The sequence below is a fragment of the Calliopsis andreniformis genome, unplaced genomic scaffold (genome assembly GCF_051401765.1).
Source record: "Calliopsis andreniformis isolate RMS-2024a unplaced genomic scaffold, iyCalAndr_principal scaffold0051, whole genome shotgun sequence".
NCBI classification, from domain to species: Eukaryota; Metazoa; Arthropoda; class Insecta; order Hymenoptera; family Andrenidae; genus Calliopsis; species Calliopsis andreniformis.
Genome location: NW_027480460.1, coordinates 1,599,364 through 1,623,035, shown reverse-complemented (window position 1 = coordinate 1,623,035; position 23,672 = coordinate 1,599,364). Strand labels below are relative to the sequence as shown.

Here is a 23,672-nt window from a genome sequence, read left to right as displayed (position 1 = left end):
CGGGACGTAGAAATGACAATGTCTTTCACACTGGTAGCAATTATTCCTGTTATTCGATGGAAAAACTGTTGCATTTTTATTGTATTTTATGCTTCAAGCGTTGTCTTCTGAGGTCGTAGCTATTCAACGTGGTGGAGCAGCGCCCTAGAGTGAATCCTAGGTTGCCCCGAACGTAGAAATGACCATTACTTTCAGACTGTTTGCAAATATTCATTTTATACAGTGGAAAAGCTGTTGTATTTATATTGTATTTTATGTTTCAGGCGTTGACTACTTAGGTCCTAACTATTCGATCTGGTGGAGCAACGCCCAAGAGTAAAGCCTAGGTTGCCCGGAATGTAGAAATGACCATAACTTTCACACTGGTTGCAATTATTCCTTTTATACGATGGAAAAACTGTTGTATTTATATTGTATATTATGCTTCTGGCGTTGACTTCTGAGGCACTAACTATTCGATCTGGTGGAGCAACGCCCCAGAGTGAAGCCTTGGTTTCCCGGAACGTAGAAATGATCATGACTTTCATACTGGTTGCAATTATTCGTTTTATACGATGGAAAAACTGTTGTATTTATATTGTACTTTATGCTTCTAGCGTTGACTTCTAAGGCACTAACTGTTCGATCTGGTGGAGCACCGCCCTAGAGTGAAGCTTAGGTTGCCCGGAACATAGAAATGACCATAACCTTCACACTGGTGGCTATTATTCGTTTTATTCGATGGAAAAACTGTTATATTTATATTGTATTTTATGCTTCTGGCGCTGACTTCATAGGCCCTAACTATTCGATCTGGTGGAACACGCCCTAGAGTGAAGTCTAGGTTGCCCGGAACGTAGAAATGACCATCACTTTCACACTGGTTGCAATTATTCATATTATAGGATGGAAAACCTGTTGTATTTATATTGTATTATATGCTTCTGGCGTTCACTTCTTAGGCCCTAACTATTCGATCGGGTGGAACAACGCCCTAGGGTGAAGCCTAGGTTGCCCGGAAAGTAGAAATGACCATAACTTTCGAACTGGTTGGAATTATTCCTGTTATACGATGGAAAAACTGTTGCATATATATTGTATTTTATGCTTCTGGCGTTGACTTCTAAGGCACTAAGTATTCGATATGGTGGTGCAACGACCTAGAGTGAAGCCTAGGGTGCCCGGAACGGAGAAATGACCATCCCTTTCAAACTGGTTGCAATTACTCCTGTTATATGATGGAAAAACTGTTGAATTTTTATTGCATTTGATGCTTCGGGCGTTGACTTCTAAGGCACTATCTATTCAATCTGTTGGAGCAACGCCCTAGGGTGAATCCTAGGTTGCCCGGAAAGTAGAAATGACCATAACTTTCATACTGGTTGCAATTATCCGGTTTATACGATGGACAACCTGTTGTATTTATATTGTATTTTATGCTTCTGGCGTTCACTTCTTGGGCACTAACTTTTCAATCTGTTGGAGCAACGCCCTAGGGTGAACCCTAGGTTGCCCGGGAAGTAGATATGACCATTACTTTCATACTGGTTGCAATTATCCGCTTTATACGATGGAAAAACTGTTGTATTTATATTGTATTTTATGCTTCTTGCGTTCACTTCTTAGGCCTTAACTATTCGATCTGGTGGAACAACGCACTAGGGTGAAGCCTAGGCTGCGCGGAACGTAGAAATGACCATAACTTTCACTCTGGTTGCAATTATTCGTTTTATACGATGGAAAAACTGTTGTATTTATATTGTATTATATGCTTCTGGCGTTCACTTCTTAGGCCCTAGCTATTCGATCGGGTGTAACAACGCCCTAGGGTGACGCCTAGGTTGCCCGGAAAGTAGAAATGACCATAACTTTCAAACTGGTTGCAATTATTCCTGTTATACGATGGAAAAACTGTTGTATTTATATTGTATTTTATGCTTCTGGCGTTGACTTCTAAGGCACTAAGTATTCGATATGGTGGAGCAACGCCCCAGAGTGAAGCCTAGGGTGTCCGGAACGTAGAAATGACCATCACTTTCAAACTGGTTGCAATTACTCCTGTTATATGATGGAAAACTGTTGTATTTTTATTGCATTTGATGCTTCGGGCGTTGACTTCTAAGGCACTAACTATTCAATCTGTTGCAGCAACGCCCTAGGGTGAATCCTACGTTGCCCGGAAAGTAGAAATGAAAATAACTTTCATACTGGTTGCAATTATTCGTTTTATACGATGGAAAAACTGTTGTATTTATATTGTATTTTATGCTTCTGGCGTTGACTTCTGAGGCACTAACTATTCGATCTGGTGGAGCAACGCCCTAGAGTGAAGCCTTGGTTTCCCGGAACGTAGAAATGATCATGACTTTCATACTGGTTGCAATTATTCGTTTTATACGATGGAAAAACTGTTGTATTTATATTGTATTTTGTGCTTCTGGCGTTGACTTCTAAGGCACTAACTGTTCGATCTGGTGGAGCACCGCCCTAGAGTGAAGCTTAGGTTGCCCCGAACATAGAAATGACCATAACCTTCACACTGGTGGCTACTATTCGTTTTATTCGATGGAAAAACTGTTATATTTATATTGTATTTTATGCTTCTGACGTTGACTTCTAAGGCACCAACTATACGATCTGTTGGAGGAACGCCCTAGAGTGAAGCCTAGGTTGCCCGGAACGTAGAAATGACCATAACTTTCACACTGGTTGCAATTATTCCTGTTATACGATGGAAAAACTGTTGTATTTATATTGTATTTTATGCTTCTGGCGTTGACTTCTAAGGCACTAAGTATTCGATATGGTGGAGCAACGCCCCAGAGTGATGCCTAGGGTGTCCGGAACGTAGAAATGGCCATCACTTTCAAGCTGGTTGCAATTACTCCTGTTATATGATGGAAAAACTGTTGTATTTTTATTGCATTTGATGCTTCGGGCGTTGACTTCTAAGGCACTAACTATTCAATCTGTTGGAGCAACGCCCTAGGGTGAATCCTAGGTTGCCCGAAAAGTAGAAATGAAAATAACTTTCATACTGGTTGCAATTATTCGTTTTATACGATGGAAAAACTGTTGTATTTATATTGTATATTATGCTTCTGGCGTTGACTTCTGAGGCACTAACTATTCGATCTGGTGGAGCAACGCCCTAGAGTGAAGCCTTGGTTTCCCGGAACGTAGAAATGATCATGACTTTCATACTGGTTGCAATTATTCGTTTTATACGATGGAAAAACTGTTGTATTTATATTGTATTTTATGCTTCTGGCGTTGACTTCTAAGGCCCTAACTGTTCGATCTGGTGGAGCACCGCCCTAGAGTGAAGCTTAGGTTGCCCGGAACATAGAAATGACCATAACCTTCACACTGGTGGCTATTATTCGTTTTATTCGATGGAAAAACTGTTATATTTATATTGTATTTTATGCTTCTGGCGCTGACTTCATAGGCCCTAACTATTCGATCTGGTGGAACACGCCCTAGAGTGAAGTCTAGGTTGCCCGGAACGTAGAAATGACCATCACTTTCACACTGGTTGCAATTATTCATATTATAGGATGGAAAACCTGTTGTATTTAGATTGTATTTTATGCTCCTGGTGTTGACTTCTTAGGCCCTAACTATTCGATCTGGTGGAGCAACGCCCTAGAGTGAAGCCTAGGTTGCCCGGAACGTTGAACTGACCATCACTTTCAAACTTGTTACAATTATTCCTGTTATACGATGGAAAAACTGTTACATTTTTATTGCATTTTATGCTTCGGGCGTTGACTTCTAAGGCCCTAACTATTCAATCTGTTGGAGCAACGCCCTAGGGTGAAGCCTAGGTTGCCCGGAAAGTAGAAATGTCCATAACTTTCACACTGGTTGCAATTATTCGTTTTATACGATGGAAAAACTGTTGTATTTATATTGTATTTTATGCTTCTGACGTTGACTTGTGAGGCACCAACTATTCGATCTGTTGGAGCAACGCCCTAGAGTGAAGCCTAGGTTGCCCGGAACGTAGAAATGACCATAACTTTCACACAGGTTGCTATTATTCGTTTTAAGACGATGGAACAACTGTTGTATTTATATTGTATTTTATGCTTCTGGCGTACACTTCTTGGGCACTAACTTTTCAATCTGTTGGAGCAACGCCCTAGGGTGAACCCTAGGTTGCCCGGGAAGTAGATATGACCATTACTTTTATACTGGTTGCAATTATCCGTTTTATACGATGGAAAAACTGTTGTATTTATATTGTATTTTACGCTTCTGGCGTTCACTTCTTAGGCCTTAACTATTCGATCTGGTGGAACAACGCACTAGGGTGAAGCCTAGGCTGCGCGGAACGTAGAAATGACCATAACTTTCACACTGGTAGGAATTATTCGATTTATACAATGGAAAAACGGTTCTATTTGTTTTGTGTTTTATGTTTCGCGCGTTGACTTCTAAGGCCCTAACTATTCGATCTGGTGGAGCAACGCCCTAGAGTGAAGCCTAGGTATCCCGGAACGTGGAAATGACCATAACTTTCACACAGATAGCAATTATTCGTTCTATACATGGAAAAACTGTTCTATTTATTTTGTATTTTATGCTTCTGGCGTTGACTTCTTAGGCCCTGTCTATTCGATCTGGTGGAGCAACGCCCTAGGTTGAAGCCTAGGTTGCCCGGATAGTAGAAATGACCATAACTTTCACACTGGTTGCAATTATTCGTTTTATACGATGGAAAAACTGTTGTATTTATATTGTATTATATGCTTCTAGCGTTCACTTCTTAGGCCCTAGCTATTCGAACGGGTGTAACAACGCCCTAGGGTGAAGCCTAGGTCTCCCGGAAAGTAGAAATGACCATAACTTTCAAACTGGTTGGAATTATTCCTGTTATACGATGGAAAAACTGTTGTATTTTTATTGCATTTTATGCTTCGGGCGTTGACTTCTAAGGCCCTAACTAATCAATCTGTTGGAGCAACGCCCTAGGGTGAAGCCTAGGCTGCCCGGAAAGTAGAAATGTCCATAACTTTCATACTGGTTGCAATTATTCGTTTTATACGATGGAAAAACTGTTGTATTTATATTGTATTTTATGCTTCTGACGTTGACTTCTAAGGCACCAACTATTCGATCTGTTGGAGCAACGCCCTAGAGTGAAGCCTAGGTTGCCCGGAACGTAGAAATGACCATAACTTTCACACTGGTTGCAATTATTCGTTTTATACGATGGAAAAACTGTTGTATTTATATTGTATTATATGCTTCTGGCGTTCACTTCTTAGGCCCTAACTATTCGATCGGGTGGAACAACGCCCTAGGGTGAAGCCTAGGTTGCCCGGAAAGTAGAAATGACCATAACTTTCGAACTGGTTGCAATTATTCCTGTTATACGATGGAAAAACTGTTGTATTTTTATTGCATTTTATGCTTCTGGCGTTGACTTCTAAGGCACTAAGTATTCGATATGGTGGTGCAACGCCCTAGAGTGAAGCCTAGGGTGCCCGGAACGTAGAAATGACCATCACTTTCACACTGGTTGCAATTATTCATATTATAGGATGGAAAACCTGTTGTATTTAGATTGTATTTTATGCTCCTGGTGTTGACTTCTTAGGCCCTAACTATTCGATCTGGTGGAGCAACGCCCTAGAGTGAAGCCTAGGTTGCCCGGAACGTAGAACTGACCATCACTTTCAAACTTGTTACAATTATTCCTGTTATACGATGGAAAAACTGTTACATTTTTATTGCATTTTATGCTTCGGGCATTGACTTCTAAGGCCCTAACTATTCAATCTGTTGGAGCAACGCCCTAGGGTGAAGACTAGGTTGCCCGGAAAGTAGAAATGTCCATAACTTTCATACTGGTTGCAATTATTCGTTTTATACGATGGAAAAACTGTTGTATTTATATTGTATTTTATGCTTCTGACGTTGACTTGTGATGCACCAACTATTCGATCTGTTGGAGCAACGCCCTAGAGTGAAGCCTAGGTTGCCCGGAACGTAGAAATGGCCATAACTTTCACACAGGTTGCTATTATTCGTTTTAAGACGATGGAACAACTGTTGTATTTATATTGTATTTTATGCTTCTGGCGTTCACTTCTTAGGCCCTAACTATTCGATCGGGTGGAACAACGCCCTAGGGTGAAGCCTAGGTTGCCCCGAAAGTAGAAATGACCATAACTTTCAAACTGGTTGCAATTATTCCTGTTATACGATGGAAAAACTGTTGTATTTATATTGTATTTTATGCTTCAGGCGTTGACTTCTAAGGCACTAAGTATTCGATATGGTGGAGCAACGCCCTAGAGTGAAGCCTAGGGTGCCCGGAACGTAGAAATGACCTTCACTTTCAAACTGGTTGCAATTACTCCTGTTATATGATGGAAAAACTGTTGTATTTTTATTGCATTTGATGCTTCGGGCGTAGACTTCTAAGGCACTAACTATTCAATCTGTTGGAGCAACGCCCTAGGGTGAATCCTAGGTTGCCCGGAAAGTAGAAATGACCATAACTTTCATACTCGTTGCAATTATTCGTTTTATACGATGGAAAAACTGTTGTATTTATATTGTATTTTATGCTTCTGGCGTTGACTTCTGAGGCCCTAACTATTCGATCTGTTGGAGCAACGCCCTAGGGTGAAGCCTAGGTTGCCCGGAAAGTAGAAATGTCCATAACTTTCATACTGGTTGCAATTATTCGTTTTATATGATGGAAAAACTGTTGTATTTATATTGTATTTTATGCTTCTGACGTTGACTTCTAGGGCACCAACTATTCGATCTGGTAGAGCAACGCCCTAGAGTGAAGCCTAGGTTGCCCGGAACGTAGAAATGACCATAACTTTCACACTGGTTGCAATTATTCGTTTTATACGATGGAAAAACTGTTGAATTTATATTGTATTTTATGCTTCTGACGTTGACTTCTAAGGCACCAACTATACGATCTGTTGGAGGAACGCTCTAGAGTGAAGCCTAGGTTGCCCGGAACGTAGAAATGACCATAACTTTCACACTGGTTGCAATTATTCGTTTTATACGATGGAAAAACTGTTGTATTTATATTGTATTATATGCTTCTAGCGTTCACTTCTTAGGCCCTAGCTATTCGAACGGGTGTAAGAACGCCCTAGGGTGAAGCCTAGGTCTCCCGGAAAGTAGAAATGACCATAACTTTCAAACTGGTTGGAATTATTCCTGTTATACGATGGAAAAACTGTTGTATTTTTATTGCATTTTATGCTTCGGGCGTTGACTTCTAAGGCCCTAACTAATCAATCTGTTGGAGCAACGCCCTAGGGTGAAGCCTAGGCTGCCCGGAAAGTAGAAATGTCCATAACTTTCATACTGGTTGCAATTATTCGTTTTATACGATGGAAAAACTGTTGTATTTATATTGTATTTTATGCTTCTGACGTTGACTTCTAAGGCACCAACTATTCGATCTGTTGGAGCAACGCCCTAGAGTGAAGCCTAGGTTGCCCGGAACGTAGAAATGACCATAACTTTCACACTGGTTGCAATTATTCGTTTTATACGATGGAAAAACTGTTGTATTTATATTGTATTATATGCTTCTGGCGTTCACTTCTTAGGCCCTAACTATTCGATCGGGTGGAACAACGCCCTAGGGTGAAGCCTAGGTTGCCCGGAAAGTAGAAATGACCATAACTTTCGAACTGGTTGCAATTATTCCAGTTATACGATGGAAAAACTGTTGTATTTGTATTGCATTTTATGCTTCTGGCGTTGACTTCTAAGGCACTAAGTATTCGATATGGTGGTGCAACGCCCTAGAGTGAAGCCTAGGGTGCCCGGAACGTAGAAATGTCCATAACTTTCAGACTGGTTGCAATTATTCGTTTTATATGATGGAAAAACTGTTGTATTTATATTGTATTTTATGCTTCTGACGTTGACTTCTAAGGCACCAACTATTCGATCTGGTGGAGCAACGCCCTAGAGTGAAGCCTAGGTTGCCCGGAACGTAGAAATGACCATAACTTTCACACTGGTTGCAATTATTCGTTTTATACGATGGAAAAACTGTTGTATTTATATTGTACTTTATGCTTCTGACGTTGACTTCTAAGGCACCAACTATACGATCAGTTGGAGCAACGCCCTAGGGTGAACCCTAGGTTGCCCGGGAAGTAGATATGACCATTACTTTCATACTGGTTGCAATTATCCGTTTTATACGATGGAAAAACTGTTGTATTTATATTGCATTTTATGCTTCTGGCGTTCACTTCTTAGGCCTTAACTATTCGATCTGGTGGAACAACGCACTAGGGTGAAGCCTAGACTGCGCGGAACGTAGAAATGACCATAACTTTCACACTGGTAGGAATTATTCGATTTATACAATGGAAAAACTGTTCTATTTGTTTTGTGTTTTATGTTTCGCGCGTTGACTTCTAAGGCCCTAACTATTCGATCTGGTGGAGCAACGCCCTAGAGTGAAGACTAGGTATCCCGGAACGTGGAAATGACCATAACTTTCACACAGATAGCAATTATTCGTTCTATACATGGAAAAACTGTTCTATTTATTTTGTATTTTATGCTTCGGGCGCTGACTTCTTAGGCCCTGTCTATTCGATCTGGTGGAGCAACGCCCTAGGTTGAAGCCTAGGTTGCCCGGATAGTAGAAATGACAATAACTTTCATAGTGGTTGCAATTATTCGTTTTATACGATGGAAAAACTGTTGTATTTATATTGTATTTTATGCTTCTGGCGATGACTTCTGAGGCCCTAACTATTCGATTTGTTGGAGGAACGCCCTAGAGTGAAGCCTAGGTTGCCCGGAACGTAGAAATGACCATAACTTTCACACTGGTTGCAATTATTCGTTTTATACGATGGAAAAACTGTTGTATTTATATTGTATTATATGCTTCTAGCGTTCACTTCCTAGGCCCTAGCTATTCGATCGGGTGTAACAACGCCCTAGGGTGAAGCCTAGGTTGCCCGGAAAGTAGAAATGACCATAACTTTCAAAAAGGTTGGAATTATTCCTGTTATACGATGGAAAAACTGTTGTATTTTTATTGCATTTTATGCTTCGGGCGTTGACTTCTAAGGCCCTAACTAATCAATCTGTTGGAGCAACGCCCTAGGGTGAAGCCTAGGCTGCCCGGGAAGTAGAAATGTCCATAACTTTCATACTGGTTGCAATTATTCGTTTTATACGATGGAAAAACTGTTGTATTTATATTGTATTTTATGCTTCTGACGTTGACTTCTAAGGCACCAACTATTCGATCTGTTGGAGCAACGCCCTAGAGTGAAGCCTAGGTTGCCCGGAACGTAGAAATGACCATAACTTTCACACTGGTTGCAATTATTCGTTTTATACGATGGAAAAACTGTTGTATTTATATTGTATTATATGCTTCTGGCGTTCACTTCTTAGGCCCTAACTATTCGATCGGGTGGAACAACGCCCTAGGGTGAAGCCTAGGTTGCCCGGAAAGTAGAAATGACCATAACTTTCGAACTGGTTGCAATTATTCCTGTTATACGATGGAAAAACTGTTGTATTTTTATTGCATTTTATGCTTCTGGCGTTGACTTCTAAGGCACTAAGTATTCGATATGGTGGTGCAACGCCCTAGAGTGAAGCCTAGGGTGCCCGGAACGTAGAAATGTCCATAACTTTCATACTGGTTGCAATTATTCGTTTTATATGATGGAAAAACTGTTGTATTTATATTGTATTTTATGCTTCTGACGTTGACTTCTAAGGCACCAACTATTCGATCTGGTGGAGCAACGCCCTAGAGTGAAGCCTAGGTTGCCCGGAACGTAGAAATGACCATAACTTTCACACTGGTTGCAATTATTCGTTTTATACGATGGAAAAACTGTTGTATTTATATTGTATTTTATGCTTCTGACGTTGACTTCTAAGGCACCAACTATACGATCGGTTGGAGCAACGCCCTAGGGTGAACCCTAGGTTGCCCGGGAAGTAGATATGACCATTACTTTCATACTGGTTGCAATTATCCGTTTTATACGATGGAAAAACTGTTGTATTTATATTGTATTTTATGCTTCTGGCGTTCACTTCTTAGGCCTTAACTTTTCGATCTGGTGGAACAACGCACTAGGGTGAAGCCTAGACTGCGCGGAACGTAGAAATGACCATAACTTTCACACTGGTAGGAATTATTCGATTTATACAATGGAAAAACTGTTCTATTTGTTTTGAGTTTTATGTTTCGCGCGTTGACTTCTAAGGCCCTAACTATTCGATCTGGTGGAGCAACGCCCTAGAGTGAAGACTAGGTATCCCGGAACGTGGAAATGACCATAACTTTCACACAGATAGCAATTATTCGTTCTATACATGGAAAAACTGTTCTATTTATTTTGTATTTTATGCTTCGGGCGTTGACTTCTTAGGCCCTGTCTATTCGATCTGGTGGAGCAACGCCCTAGGTTGAAGCCTAGGTTGCCCGGATAGTAGAAATGACAATAACTTTCATAGTGGTTGCAATTATTCGTTTTATACGATGGAAAAACTGTTGTATTTATATTGTATTTTATGCTTCTGGCGATGACTTCTGAGGCACTAACTATTCGATCTGGTGGAGCAACGCCCTAGAGTGAAGCCTTGGTTTCCCGGAACGTAGAAATGATCATGACTTTCATACGGGTTGCAATTATTCGTTTTATACGAGGGAAAAACTGTTGTATTTATATTGTATTTTATGCTTCTGGCGTTGACTTCTAAGGCACTAACTGTTCGATCTGGTGGAGCACCGCCCTAGAGTGAAGCTCAGGTTGCCCGGAACATAGAAATGACCATAACCTTCACACTGGTGGCTATTATTCGTTTTATTCGAATGAAAAACTGTTATATTTATATTGTATTTTATGCTTCTGGCGCTGACTTCATAGGCCCTAACTATTCGATCTGGTGGAACACGCCCTAGAGTGAAGTCTAGGTTGCCCGGAACGTAGAAATGACCATCACTTTCACACTGGTTGCAATTATTCATATTATAGGATGGAAAACCTGTTGTATTTAGATTGTATTTTATGCTCCTGGTGTTGACTTCTTAGGCCCTAACTATTCGATCTGGTGGAGCAACGCCCCAGAGTGAAGCCTAGGTTGCCCGGAACGTAGAACTGACCATCACTTTCAAACTTGTTACAATTATTCCTGTTATACGATGGAAAAACTGTTACATTTTTATTGCATTTTATGCTTCGGGCGTTGACTTCTAAGGCCGTAACTATTCAATCTGTTGGAGCAACGCCCTAGGGTGAAGCCTAGGTTGCCCGGAAGGTAGAAATGTCCATAACTTTCATACTGGTTGCAATTATTCGTTTTATATGATGGAAAAACTGTTGTATTTATATTGTATTTTATGCTTCTGACGTTGACTTGTGAGGCACCAACTATTCGGTGTGTTGGAGCAACGCCCTAGAGTGAAGCCTAGGTTGACCGGAACGTAGAAATGACCATAACTTTCACACAGGTTGCTATTATTCGTTTTAAGACGATGGAACAACTGTTGTATTTATATTGTATTTTATGCTTCTGGCGTTCACTTCTTAGGCCCTAGCTATTCGATCGGGTGGAACAACGCCCTAGGGTGAAGCCTAGGTTGCCCCGAAAGTAGAAATGACCATAACTTTCAAACTGGTTGCAATTATTCCTGTTATACGATGGAAAAACTGTTGTATATATATTGTATTTTATGCTTCTGGCGTTGACATCTCTGGCTCTAAGTATTCGATATGGTGGTGCAACGCCCTAGAGTGAAGCCTAGGGTGCCCGGAACGTAGAAATGACCATCCCTTTCAAACTGGTTGCAATTACTCCTGTTATATGATGGAAAAACTGTTGTATTTTTATTGCATTTGATGCTTCGGGCGTTGACTTCTAAGGCACTAACTATTCAATCTGTTGGAGCAACGCCCTAGGGTGAATCCTATGTTGCCCGGAAAGTAGAAATGACCATAACTTTCATACTGGTTGCAATTATCCGGTTTATACGATGGACAACCTGTTGTATTTATATTGTATTTTATGCTTCTGGCGTTCACTTCTTGGGCACTAACCTTTCAATCTGTTGGAGCAACGCCCTAGGGTGAACCCTAGGCTGCCCGGGAAGTAGATATGACCATTACTTTCATACTGGTTGCAATTATCCGTTTTATACGATGGAAAAACTGTTCTATTTGTTTTGTGTTTTATGTTTCGCGCGTTGACTTCTAAGGCCCTAACTATTCGATCTGGTGGAGCAACGCCCTAGAGTGAAGCCTGGGTATCCCGGAGCGTAGAAATGACCATAACTTTCACACTGGTTGCAATTATTCGTTTTATACGATGGAAAAACTGTTGTATTTATATTGTATTATATGCTTCTGGCGTTCACTTCTTAGGCCCTAGCTATTCGATCTGGTGGAGCAACGCCCTAGAGTGAAGCCTTGGTTTCCCGGAACGTAGAAATGATCATGACTTTCATACTGGTTGCAATTATTCGTTTTATACGATGGAAAAACAGTTGTATTTATATTGTATTTTATGCTTCTGTCGTTGACTTCTAAGGCACTAACTGTTCGATCTGGTGGAGCACCGCCCTAGAGTGAAGCTTAGGTTGCCCGGAACGTAGAAATGACCATAACTTTCACGCTGGTTGCAATTATTCGTTTTATACGATGGAAAAACTGTTGTATTTATATTGTATTTTATGCTTCTGACGTTGACTTCTAAGGCACCAACTATACGATCAGTTGGAGCAACGCCCTAGGGTGAACCCTAGGTTGCCCGGGAAGTAGATATGACCATTACTTTCATACTGGTTGCAATTATCCGTTTTATACGATGGAAAAACTGTTGTATTTATATTGTATTTTATGCTTCTGGCGTTCACTTCTTAGGCCTTAACTATTCGATCTGGTGGAACAACGCACTAGGGTGAAGCGTAGACTGCGCGGAACGTAGAACTGACCATAACTTTCACACTGGTAGGAATTATTCGATTTATACAATGGAAAAACTGTTCTATTTGTTTTGTGTTTTATGTTTCGCGCGTTGACTTCTAAGGCCCTAACTATTCGATCTGGTGGAGCAACGCCCTAGAGTGAAGACTAGGTATCCCGGAACGTGGAAATGACCATAACTTTCACACAGATAGCAATTATTCGTTCTATACATGGAAAAACTGTTCTATTTATTTTGTATTTTATGCTTCGGGCGCTGACTTCTTAGGCCCTGTCTATTCGATCTCGTGGAGCAACGCCCTAGGTTGAAGCCTAGGTTGCCCGGATAGTAGAAATGACAATAACTTTCATAGTGGTTGCAATTATTCGTTTTATACGATGGAAAAACTGTTGTATTTATATTGTATTTTATGCTTCTGGCGATGACTTCTGAGGCCCTAACTATTCGATTTGTTGGAGGAACGCCCTAGAGTGAAGCCTAGGCTGCGCGGAACGTAGAAATGACCATAACTTTCACACTGGTAGGAATTATTCGATTTATACAATGGAAAAACTGTTCTATTTGTTTTGTGTTTTATGTTTCTGCGCGTTGACTTCTAAGGCCCCAACTATTCGATCTGGTGGAGCAACGCCCTAGAGTGAAGCCTAGGTATCCCGGAACGTAGAAATGACCATAACTTTCACACTGGTTGCAATTATTCGTTTTATACGATGGAAAAACTGTTGTATTTATATTGTATTATATGCTTCTGGCGTTCACTTCTTAGGCCCTAGCTATTCGATCGGGTGTAACAACGCCCTAGGGTGAAGACTAGGTTGCCCGGAAAGTAGAAATGACCATAACTTTCAAACTGGTTGCAATTATTCCTGTTATACGATGGAAAAACTGTTGAATTTATATTGTATTTTATGCTTCTGGCGTTGACTTCTAAGGCACTAACTGTTCGATCTGGTGGAGCACCGCCCTAGAGTGAAGCTTAGGTTGCCCGGAACATAGAAATGACCATAACCATCACACTGGTGGCTACTATTCGTTTTATTCGATGGAAAAACTGTTATATTAATATTGTATTTTATGCTTCTGACGTTGACTTCTAAGGCACCAACTATACGATCTGTTGGAGGAACGACCCAGAGTGAAGCCTAGGTTGCCCGGAACGTAGAAATGACCATAACTTTCACACTGGTTGCAATTATTCGTTTTATACGATGGAAAAACTTTTGTACTTATATTGTATTATATGCTTCTGGCGTTCACTTCTTAGGCCCTAGCTATTTGATCGGGTGTAACAACGCCCTAGGGTGAAGCCTAGGTTGCCCGGAAAGTAGAAATGACCATAACTTTCAAACTGGTTGCAATTATTCCTGTTATACGATGGAAAAACTGTTGTATTTATATTGTATTTTATGCTTCTGGCGTTGACTTCTAAGGCACTAAGTATTCGATATGGTGGAGCAACGCCCCAGAGTGAAGCCTAGGGTGTCCGGAACGTAGAAATGACCATCACTTTCAAACTGGTTGCAATTACTCCTGTTATATGATGGAAAAACTGTTGTATTTTTATTGCATTTGATGCTTCGGGCGTTGACTTCTAAGGCACTAATTATTCAATCTGTTGGAGCAACGCCCTAGGGTGAATCCTAGGTTGCCCGGAAAGTAGAAATGAAAATAACTTTCATACTGGTTGCAATTATTCGTTTTATACGATGGAAAAACTGTTGTATTTATATTGTATTTTATGCTTCTGGCGTTGACTTCTGAGGCACTAACTATTCGATCTGGTGGAGCAACGCCCTAGAGTGAAGCCTTGGTTTCCCGGAACGTAGAAATGATAATGACTTTCATACTGGTTGTTGTGGATAGGTATAAGTGTGTTCTTTTTGTTGCGGAAAGGTAAGAGAGTGTGGAGTGTGATTGACTCACTCGCATCGTGGTACGGATTATGTTTAGTTCAAAGTGAACTAAAAGAAGCTCGCCAAGGAACACCGTTTCCAAATTATCCGAGAAGCTCTGAATGGAGTGAATGCTTCCGCGTCCAATGTGAGTGCGTTGACGTGATCAAAACATTGTAAGATGATTGAATCCGATGAATGTGTAAGATTAAGCGCGAAATTGTATGAGGATGAGAATATACGCGGCTAGGAAGGTCCAAAAAAAGAGCCATAGCGGGGGGGTCCGGAGTGAAAATTAATGTCCCGACATGTATGCATCTGCGGATGAATTGGCTTCAAACGCGCGGGTTTACCCTAAAAAACGCGCGAATTCTCGCTGACAGAAACACTCGACTACGCAGCAGCGTTTAGTCGTGGTTCAAGCCAAGCGTGCAAAGGTAGACGTGAAAACGTCGACTTTAGGCCGCCATAAACCTCAAGAGGGAGGCCGTCTCCCTGAGTGTGAAGGTTAAAAAGCGTGCACGGTGAGATCAAAAATGGTCAATCCGGGGCCGCCAGGCTACAGGAAAAGTCACGAGAATCGCTAATGGGGTTAATTGAAAATATTTATGTTTAATGACAAGTTTGGGTCACGACGGGTCGACCGCTCTGGCTCTCCGGTTACCTGCGAAACAATGGCGCTAAGGAGATATAAACTGTGAGGATCAGTATGAAAGAATCAATCGATCAGCAATAAGCCCTGTGTGTGGACAAATAAAGAGAAGAGAGGCAATTCTTTTCCTGTACATTTTTGGTGCCGAAACCCGGGACTTTCGCCGGTTGAGAATAGGAAAGGTGTCCGATATTCAGTGAGCGGGTTTCTCGCGAGTGCGATTTGGGAAGATTTGTTGCTCCATGGCTCGGGGAAGCAAGAAGAGAGCCGCGCCAGGACCAGCGGCAGCAACTCGTGGACAGGCAAAGAGGTCACGAAATTTGAGCGGAGAAGAAATGGCGAGGACCTCCGGCGAGCAATCCGGTGAAGAACGTGCAGGTCCCTCCGGTATTCAAATGGGTCTGAGGAGACGTCCATCGTCGGAAAGGAGGAGGTCGCAGTCAAGAGATACCGAAGAGGAGCAACGACAATCCAGCGTAGTGCAGATGGCGGCCCCCGTTACAGACACGTCCTCGAGATCCTTGGTTGCCGGAAACAACATGCGTGCCTACATGGATGAGGAACCTAGAGCAGCAGTCGCTGGTGACAGATTCCAGGAGTGGGTAAATAGTACGGCTCTTCCAGGAGAACGTAATAATGAACAACCGCGACCCGCGATCGACCCAACCGCGCGTTTGGTGGATGCGATAGAGTCCACTTTGCGTGTAATACGCGATGCATCTGTAGTCGGAGAGGGCTCGCGAGTCGCGAACCGCCTGACATTAGCAGGTTCGTTGCCTAAATTCGCAGGGGACCCGTTAGAATGGCTCCACTTCAAAGAAACATACGATTTAACTTCGGAAATGGGGGCGTATACAGACCGCGAAAATATTGTGAGGCTTTTTGCGGCACTAAAAGGTGAAGCAAGGGATGCAGTAAGCACGTTGCTGGCGACGGGTCAAGACGCAGCGACTATTATGCGTACCCTTGAGCTGAATTTCGGTAATAAGAACATAATAGCGCGAAAAATCATCGCAGATATCAGGGAATTACCGGAACTAGACACTGGTAAAATAAATATAGCACAGTTCGCAACGAAACTCCGAGGTGCAGTCACAGCTTTCCGATCTCTCAAACTTATAGGGTATCTACATAGCCCCGATTTGATACAAAATGTGGGAAGTAAATTACCATCCGCTCTTAGATACGCGTATCACAAATATTCGGCAGAAGCACCCCAGGAGAAAACAGAACTCGAAAAATTGTCGGATTTTGTGTACAAAGAAGCTGAGCTCGCTGTGGCAGCAGGTGTATTTGGCCTAGAACCTAGGTCGACGTCAACGTCGCAAATGACGATTGTCTCGAAGGGCCGTGGCGGAGCGAGAAAACCGATTGCTTCAAGCGCGAAAGTGTTCGGAGTCAGCGCAACGAGTGCCCGTAAGAGTTCCATCGGGAAGTCAGTCCCCAGCTGCGTATTTTGCGATAGATCAAACCATAGATCGGCGGAATGCAGAGGGTTTGCGCGCGAGGGGGTGGCTCGGCGATGGTTCTTAGTGAAAAAACATAAGCTTTGCTTCAAATGTTTGTGTGAGGGACATGTCCGCGGAGACTGCAGAGACACTAACTGTTCGGTCTGTAGAGGGAACCACCACAGCCTTCTGCATGATCCGAGATCCTGTTATAGAGCAGCGAGAAGGGCGAGCAAACCGACCACCCGAGAGACTCGCACTCGAGACACATCGCGAACAGAGGTCAATGTGGCCAACGCGACCGAAGAGATTTGACTAGAGTTACCGCGTGTCTTACTAAAGATATTACCCGTTCGGATAGTAGGGCCGAAAAATGCTGTAAACACGTTCGCCTTATTGGACGAGGGCTCGACAATAACGTTGATCGATCGTAAGATATCTCGAGACGTAGGCGCAATAGGAAGGCCTATGAAAATAGCTTTAAAGAGTATCGATCCTAGATCGAAGATTATGCCCGACTGTGAGAGGGTCGAATTTGAAATAGAAGGAGCCTTTAGTTTGTATAAAATAAACAGAGCCGTCGCGGTAAGTGTGCTGAGTCTTCCTGTCCAGTCCATTTCAGGAAACATCGCGCGATACGTTAGGGCTGTCGAAAATGTAGACATAAAATCCTACCACGATGCACGGCCCACGATACTTATTGGACAAGACAACTGGGACTTGATAGTTGCTCGAGAATTACGTGAGATGGTAGGAAGGAGCCTCGCGCTTTCGCGCTGTTCCTTGGGATGGGCGTTGCATGGGCTTGTGACGGGCTGCGGAGCGTCAGGAACGACTTTGAATACGTACGGGACGCAGCAGATGGACCGAGGGGATCCAGACGGGGACATCGCGCTTGATCCCAACGAACACCTGGACCAATTGATTCGGCAATATTTTGAAATAGACAGTCTCGGAGTTTGCGAAAAAATGAAAAACGCTAATGAACACGAACGCGCGCTAAGGTTATTGGATGAGACAAGCCGTCGCGTAGGAAAATCATGGGAAGCAGGTCTACTGTGGAACGAAAAGTGCGCGCCGAACGTAAATGGTAAAATCGTCGCACAAAAGAGGCTTATATCGTTAGAAAGGAAACTCGATCGCGAACCGGAGTACGCGTCATTATATCACGCGGAGATGGAGCGCTTTATTGAAAATGGTTACGCGGTGAAGGTAAATGACCGAGTAACTACATCACGACCGTGGTACTTGCCGCATTTTGGAGTGCGAAGCAGTACTAAGCCGGGAAAAGTTCGGCTCGTGTTCGATGCTGCCGCGAAGACGACGGGGGTCAGTTTAAACGACCAACTCGAATCCGGGCCGGATTTGTTACAATCGCTGCCAGGTATATTGTTGCGTTTCAGACTACATGAATGTGCGTTTAAAGCGGATATAAAAGACATGTTCCTGCGGATAAAGATTAGAGAAGAGGATCGTGGAGCGCAAAGGTTTCTGTGGCGTGGTAAGAATAGGCAAGGAAGCCCGGAAACCTACGAAATGACGCGTTTGATATTCGGGGCGAAGTCGTCGCCGTGTACCGCGATATACGTAAAAAATAAAAACGCCCGCGAGAATGCCGGGTTGTATCCTGATGCGGTGAAAAGTATCATCAACGATAGCTACATGGATGATTATTTAGCGAGTCGGAGGACTAGTGAAGAGGCCAAGAGACTTATTCGCGACGTAATTAGAATTAATTCTGAGGCAGATTTTGAAATGCACGACTGGGCCAGCAATGTCGTGGGTCTAGTGAGTTCGATACCGGAAATTCCACGACCGGGTAATGAGAAGGGGATGCGCTTGTGTGACCGAGGGGGAGAGAGAGTATTAGGCCTTATATGGGACACGCAAAACGATAAGCTAGAATTCAATGTAGGAATGGCGTGAATTCCGAAGAAAATACTAATGGGGACGATTAAACCAACTAAGCGAGAATTTCTTCGGATAATTATGTCGGTGTACGATCCATTGGGCTTCCTCTCACCATTTACGCTCAATGCGAAAATATTAATGCAGGAAGTATGGCGCAGCGGTATAGGGTGGGACCACCAACTAAGGGACGACGAACAGATAGGCTGGTTGTCGTGGCTGAAAGGCCTAATGAACATAAAGAATTGTCGGGTACCGCGTTGCTATGTACCGGCGGGATTTCATTACGGCGATACGCAGATACACGTGTTCTGTGATGCAAGCCTGAAGGGCTACGCAGCGGTCGCTTACTTGCGGGTAGCAACGGAAAGCGGGACGCGGGTGGCGCTAGTTATGGCGAAGACGAGGGTAGCACCTTTAAAACCGTTATCCGTGCCACGATTGGAACTACAGGCTGCATTGTTAGGGGCGAGGTTAGCGAAAACGGTTACGGAGGAGCTTAAGATCGACGTGAACCGACGATATTTATGGTCCGATTCCATCACAGTCATTCGGTGGATAAAGTCGGAACCGCGGATACGCCAAGTATTCGTCGCTCATCGATTAGGCGAAATTGGCGAGCTGACGTTGAGTTCAGAGTGGCGATGGGTCCCGTCCAGATTGAATCCTGCCGACGATGCGACTCGCTGGTCTAGCGAGGCCTTGGATCCTGCGGGACGTTGGTTCGTGGGCCCAGAGTTTTTGCAACTTGCGGAGTCTAATTGGCCAACGGACAGACCCATAGACGAGGCGGAGAAGATAGCAATTGACGGCATGGAGTTACGAAAAGCACAAGTGTATGTCACACACAGTGCTGAGTACGAAATTCCGCTCGTCGCGAAATTTCTGGGATGGCCAGGGTTGCTTGTAGTTGCGCGACGGGTAAGAGCGGCGTTTAATCGTTGGAAGGGAAAAGCGCAAGCGCAGATTACAGTAGAGACGGTGAGCGAGGCGGAAAACTATTGGTACCGCGTGATACAATCTGACGTTTTCGCGGATGAACTGAAGGCATTAATGACCGGAAAAAGTGTTAACAAGGGAAGCCGAATTGTAGCGTTAAAACCGTTCCTAGACGCAATTGGAATATTGAGAGCGAGTGGACGGGTAATTAAACTCGCAGACGAGGAGTTCTGCAACCAACCAATAATTTTAGACGCCAAACATGCCGCAACTAGATTGCTGATACAAAATTACCACCGACGATATTATCATGGAAGCAATAACACGGTCGTCAATGAAATGCGGCAGAAGTATTACATAATCGGTCTTAGACGCGTGCTACGCTCGTTAATAAGCAAGTGTATTATATGTCGGCTGAGGCGGGCGAAACCTCAGAACCCGACAATGTCCGCTTTGCCAGCTGGACGCGTCGCGCTTGGACAAAGACCATTTAGACACTGTGGCGTTGATTACTTTGGCCCGATGTTAGTTAAGATCGGAAGGCGTAGAGAAAAACGCTGGGGAGTACTTTTTACTTGCCTTACCACGCGAGCGATTCACTTAGAGTTGGCCAACAGTCTGAGCGCGAGCTCTGCCATTATGGCTCTGCAACGATTTGCAGCACGTAGAGGCACGCCATTAGTCGTTTATAGCGACAACGGTACGAACTTCAAGGGTGCGAGTAAAGAACTTCGGGATGCGACCAAGGCAATCGATACCGAAGCCTTGGTGGACCATGCATTAAGTAAACAAATAAAATGGGTATTTAACCCACCGGACGCGCCCCATATGGGCGGAGCATGGGAGAGGTTGATTCGGTCGGTAAAGGTGGCCCTGAATGCAACCCTGCGAAATCAAGTTCCCAGCGAGGAAGTTTTAAGCACGTTACTGGTAGAGATTGAACATTCGGTCAATTCGCGACCGCTGACAGACGTGTCCTTGGATCCGCGAGATGAGGAAGCGCTGACCCCGAATCACTTCCTCATAGGAGCATCATCCGGCGAGATAAAGATAAAGAAGTATGATCTACAAGCGACCTGCCTGAGAAAACAGTGGCAAATCGCGCAATCCTTCGCCAACGCGTACTGGCGGCGTTGGCTGCGTGAGTATCTACCCGGATTGATACCGCGTGCGAAGTGGCATGAAACAGAAAATTCTCTAGAGAACGGAGACCTGGTCCTTATCGTCGATCTGCAGGCGCCGCGAAATTTGTGGAAAACAGGGACAGTGACGGAAGTATTCCCTGGAGCGGACGGCGTAGTTAGGATCGCGAAAGTGCGCACCTCGGCGGGCGTATTCACACGACCCGCGCGAAAATTAAATAGATTAAGTGGTTCAAGTGAACAACGGGGCTAGCATAGCTGGAAAGTAATGGAGCTCGGATGATAATTTGCTATTCGCAAAGAAAAATTAATTATTATTATTTTTGGTTGATATAAAAATTAGGTGCTAAGCCTCCTAGTTCAATTAACTCCAAGAAGAAAGAAGCATTTGTTTGAATTAAAAATTAAATATGTTTAATTTGAGGGGGAGAATGTTGTGGATAGGTATAAGTGTGTTCTTTTTGTTGCGGAAAGGTAAGAGAGTGTGGAGTGTGATTGACTCACTCGCATCGTGGTACGGATTATGTTTAGTTCAAAGTGAACTAAAAGAAGCTCGCCAAGGAACACCGTTTCCAAATTATCCGAGAAGCTCTGAATGGAGTGAATGCTTCCGCGTCCAATGTGAGTGCGTTGACGTGATCAAAACATTGTAAGATGATTGAATCCGATGAATGTGTAAGATTAAGCGCGAAATTGTATGAGGATGAGAATATACGCGGCTAGGAAGGTCCAAAAAAAGAGCCATAGCGGGGGGGTCCGGAGTGAAAATTAATGTCCCGACATGTATGCATCTGCGGATGAATTGGCTTCAAACGCGCGGGTTTACCCTAAAAAACGCGCGAATTCTCGCTGACAGAAACACTCGACTACGCAGCAGCGTTTAGTCGTGGTTCAAGCCAAGCGTGCAAAGGTAGACGTGAAAACGTCGACTTTAGGCCGCCATAAACCTCAAGAGGGAGGCCGTCTCCCTGAGTGTGAAGGTTAAAAAGCGTGCACGGTGAGATCAAAAATGGTCAATCCGGGGCCGCCAGGCTACAGGAAAAGTCACGAGAATCGCTAATGGGGTTAATTGAAAATATTTATGTTTAATGACAAGTTTGGGTCACGACGGGTCGACCGCTCTGGCTCTCCGGTTACCTGCGAAACAATGGCGCTAAGGAGATATAAACTGTGAGGATCAGTATGAAAGAATCAATCGATCAGCAATAAGCCCTGTGTGTGGACAAATAAAGAGAAGAGAGGCAATTCTTTTCCTGTACACTGGTTGCAATTATTCGTTTTATACGATGGAAAAACTGTTGTATTTATATTGTATTTTATGCTTCTGGCGTTGACTTCTAAGGCACTAACTGTTCGATCTGGTGGAGCACCGCCCTAGAGTGAAGCTTAGGTTGCCCGGAACATAGAAATGACCATAACCTTCACACTGGTGGCTATTATTCGTTTTATTCGATGGAAAAACTGTTATATTTATATTCTATTTTATGCTTCTGGCGCTGACTTCATAGGCCCTAACTATTCGATCTGGTGGAACACGCCCTAGAGTGAAGTCTAGGTTGCCCGGAACGTAGAAATGACCATCACTTTCACACTGGTTGCAATTATTCATATTATAGGATGGAAAACCTGTTGTATTTAGATTGTATTTTATGCTCCTGGTGTTGACTTCTTAGGCCCTAACTGTTCGATCTGGTGGAGCAACGCCCTAGAGTGAAGCCTAGGCTGCCCGGAACGTAGAACTGACCATCACTTTCAAACTTGTTACAATTATTCCTGTTATACGATGGAAAAACTGTTACATTTTTATTGCATTTTATGCTTCGGGCGTTGACTTCTAAGGCCCTAACTATTCAATCTGTTGGAGCAACGCCCTAGGGTGAAGCCTAGGTTATCCGGAAGGTAGAAATGTCCATAACTTTCATACTGGTTGCAATTATTCGTTTTATACGATGGAAAATCTGTTGTATTTATATTGTATTTTATGCTTCTGGGGTTGACTTCTGAGGACCTAACTATTCGATCTGTTGGAACAACGCACTAGGGTGAAGCCTAGGCTGCGCGGAACGTAGAAATGACCATAACTTTCACACTGGTAGGAATTATTCGATTTATACAATGGAAAAACGGTTCTATTTGTTTTGTGTTTTATGTTTCGCGCGTTGACTTCTAAGGCCCTAACTATTCGATCTGGTGGAGCAACGCCCTAGAGTGAAGCCTAGGTATCCCGGAACGTGGAAATGACCATAACTTTCACACAGATAGCAATTATTCGTTCTATACATGGAAAAACTGTTCTATTTATTTTGTATTTTATGCTTCTGGCGTTGACTTCTTAGGCCCTGTCTATTCGATCTGGTGGAGCAACGCCCTAGGTTGAAGCCTAGGTTGCCCGGATAGTAGAAATGACAATAACTTTCATAGTGGTTGCAATTATACGTTTTACACGATGGAAAAACTGTTGTATTTATATTGTATTTTATGCTTCTGGCGTTGACTTCTGAGGACCTAACTATTCGATCCGTTGGAGCAACGCCCTAGGGTGAAGCCTAGGCTGCCCGGAAAGTAGAAATGTCCATAACTTTCATACCGGTTGCAATTATTCGTTTTATATGATGGAAAAACTGTTGTATTTATATTGTATTTTATGCTTCTGGGGTTGACTTCTGAGGACCTAACTATTCGATCTGTTGGAGCAACGCCCTAGGGTGAAGCCTAGGCTGCCCGGAAAGTAGAAATG

At 43.3% G+C, this 23,672-nt stretch overlaps 2 protein-coding genes across 2 annotated transcripts; both read left to right on the top strand.

Annotated features, from left to right (window-relative positions):
- Positions 1 to 15,740: 15,740 nt before the first annotated feature.
- LOC143187567 (uncharacterized) lies at positions 15,741 to 18,872 on the top strand. The gene is made up of 2 exons (XM_076391794.1): positions 15,741 to 17,234; positions 17,289 to 18,872. Exons 1-2 carry the CDS (start codon positions 15,741 to 15,743, stop codon positions 18,870 to 18,872), a joined length of 3,078 nt encoding a protein of 1,025 aa, XP_076247909.1.
- Positions 18,873 to 18,890: 18 nt separating this feature from the next.
- LOC143187565 (uncharacterized) lies at positions 18,891 to 21,331 on the top strand. Its single transcript, XM_076391793.1, has 2 exons — positions 18,891 to 21,171; positions 21,279 to 21,331. The coding sequence occupies exons 1-2, from the start codon at positions 18,891 to 18,893 to the stop codon at positions 21,329 to 21,331; spliced, it is 2,334 nt and encodes a 777-aa protein (XP_076247908.1).
- Positions 21,332 to 23,672: the final 2,341 nt, after the last annotated feature.

What these genes read in the sequence shown, in the direction of transcription:
- LOC143187565 (XM_076391793.1), top strand. Translation starts at nt 18,891, where the DNA reads ATGGGGACGATTAAACCAACTAAGCGAGAATTTCTTCGGATAATTATG. An exon ending in AAATAGATTAAGTGGTTCAA is followed by an intron (nt 21,172 to 21,278) that starts GTGAACAACGGG and finishes TATAAAAATTAG; the next exon opens with GTGCTAAGCCTCCTAGTTCA.
- LOC143187567 (XM_076391794.1), top strand. Translation starts at nt 15,741, where the DNA reads ATGGCTCGGGGAAGCAAGAAGAGAGCCGCGCCAGGACCAGCGGCAGCA. An exon ending in CATCGCGAACAGAGGTCAAT is followed by an intron (nt 17,235 to 17,288) that starts GTGGCCAACGCG and finishes GTCTTACTAAAG; the next exon opens with ATATTACCCGTTCGGATAGT.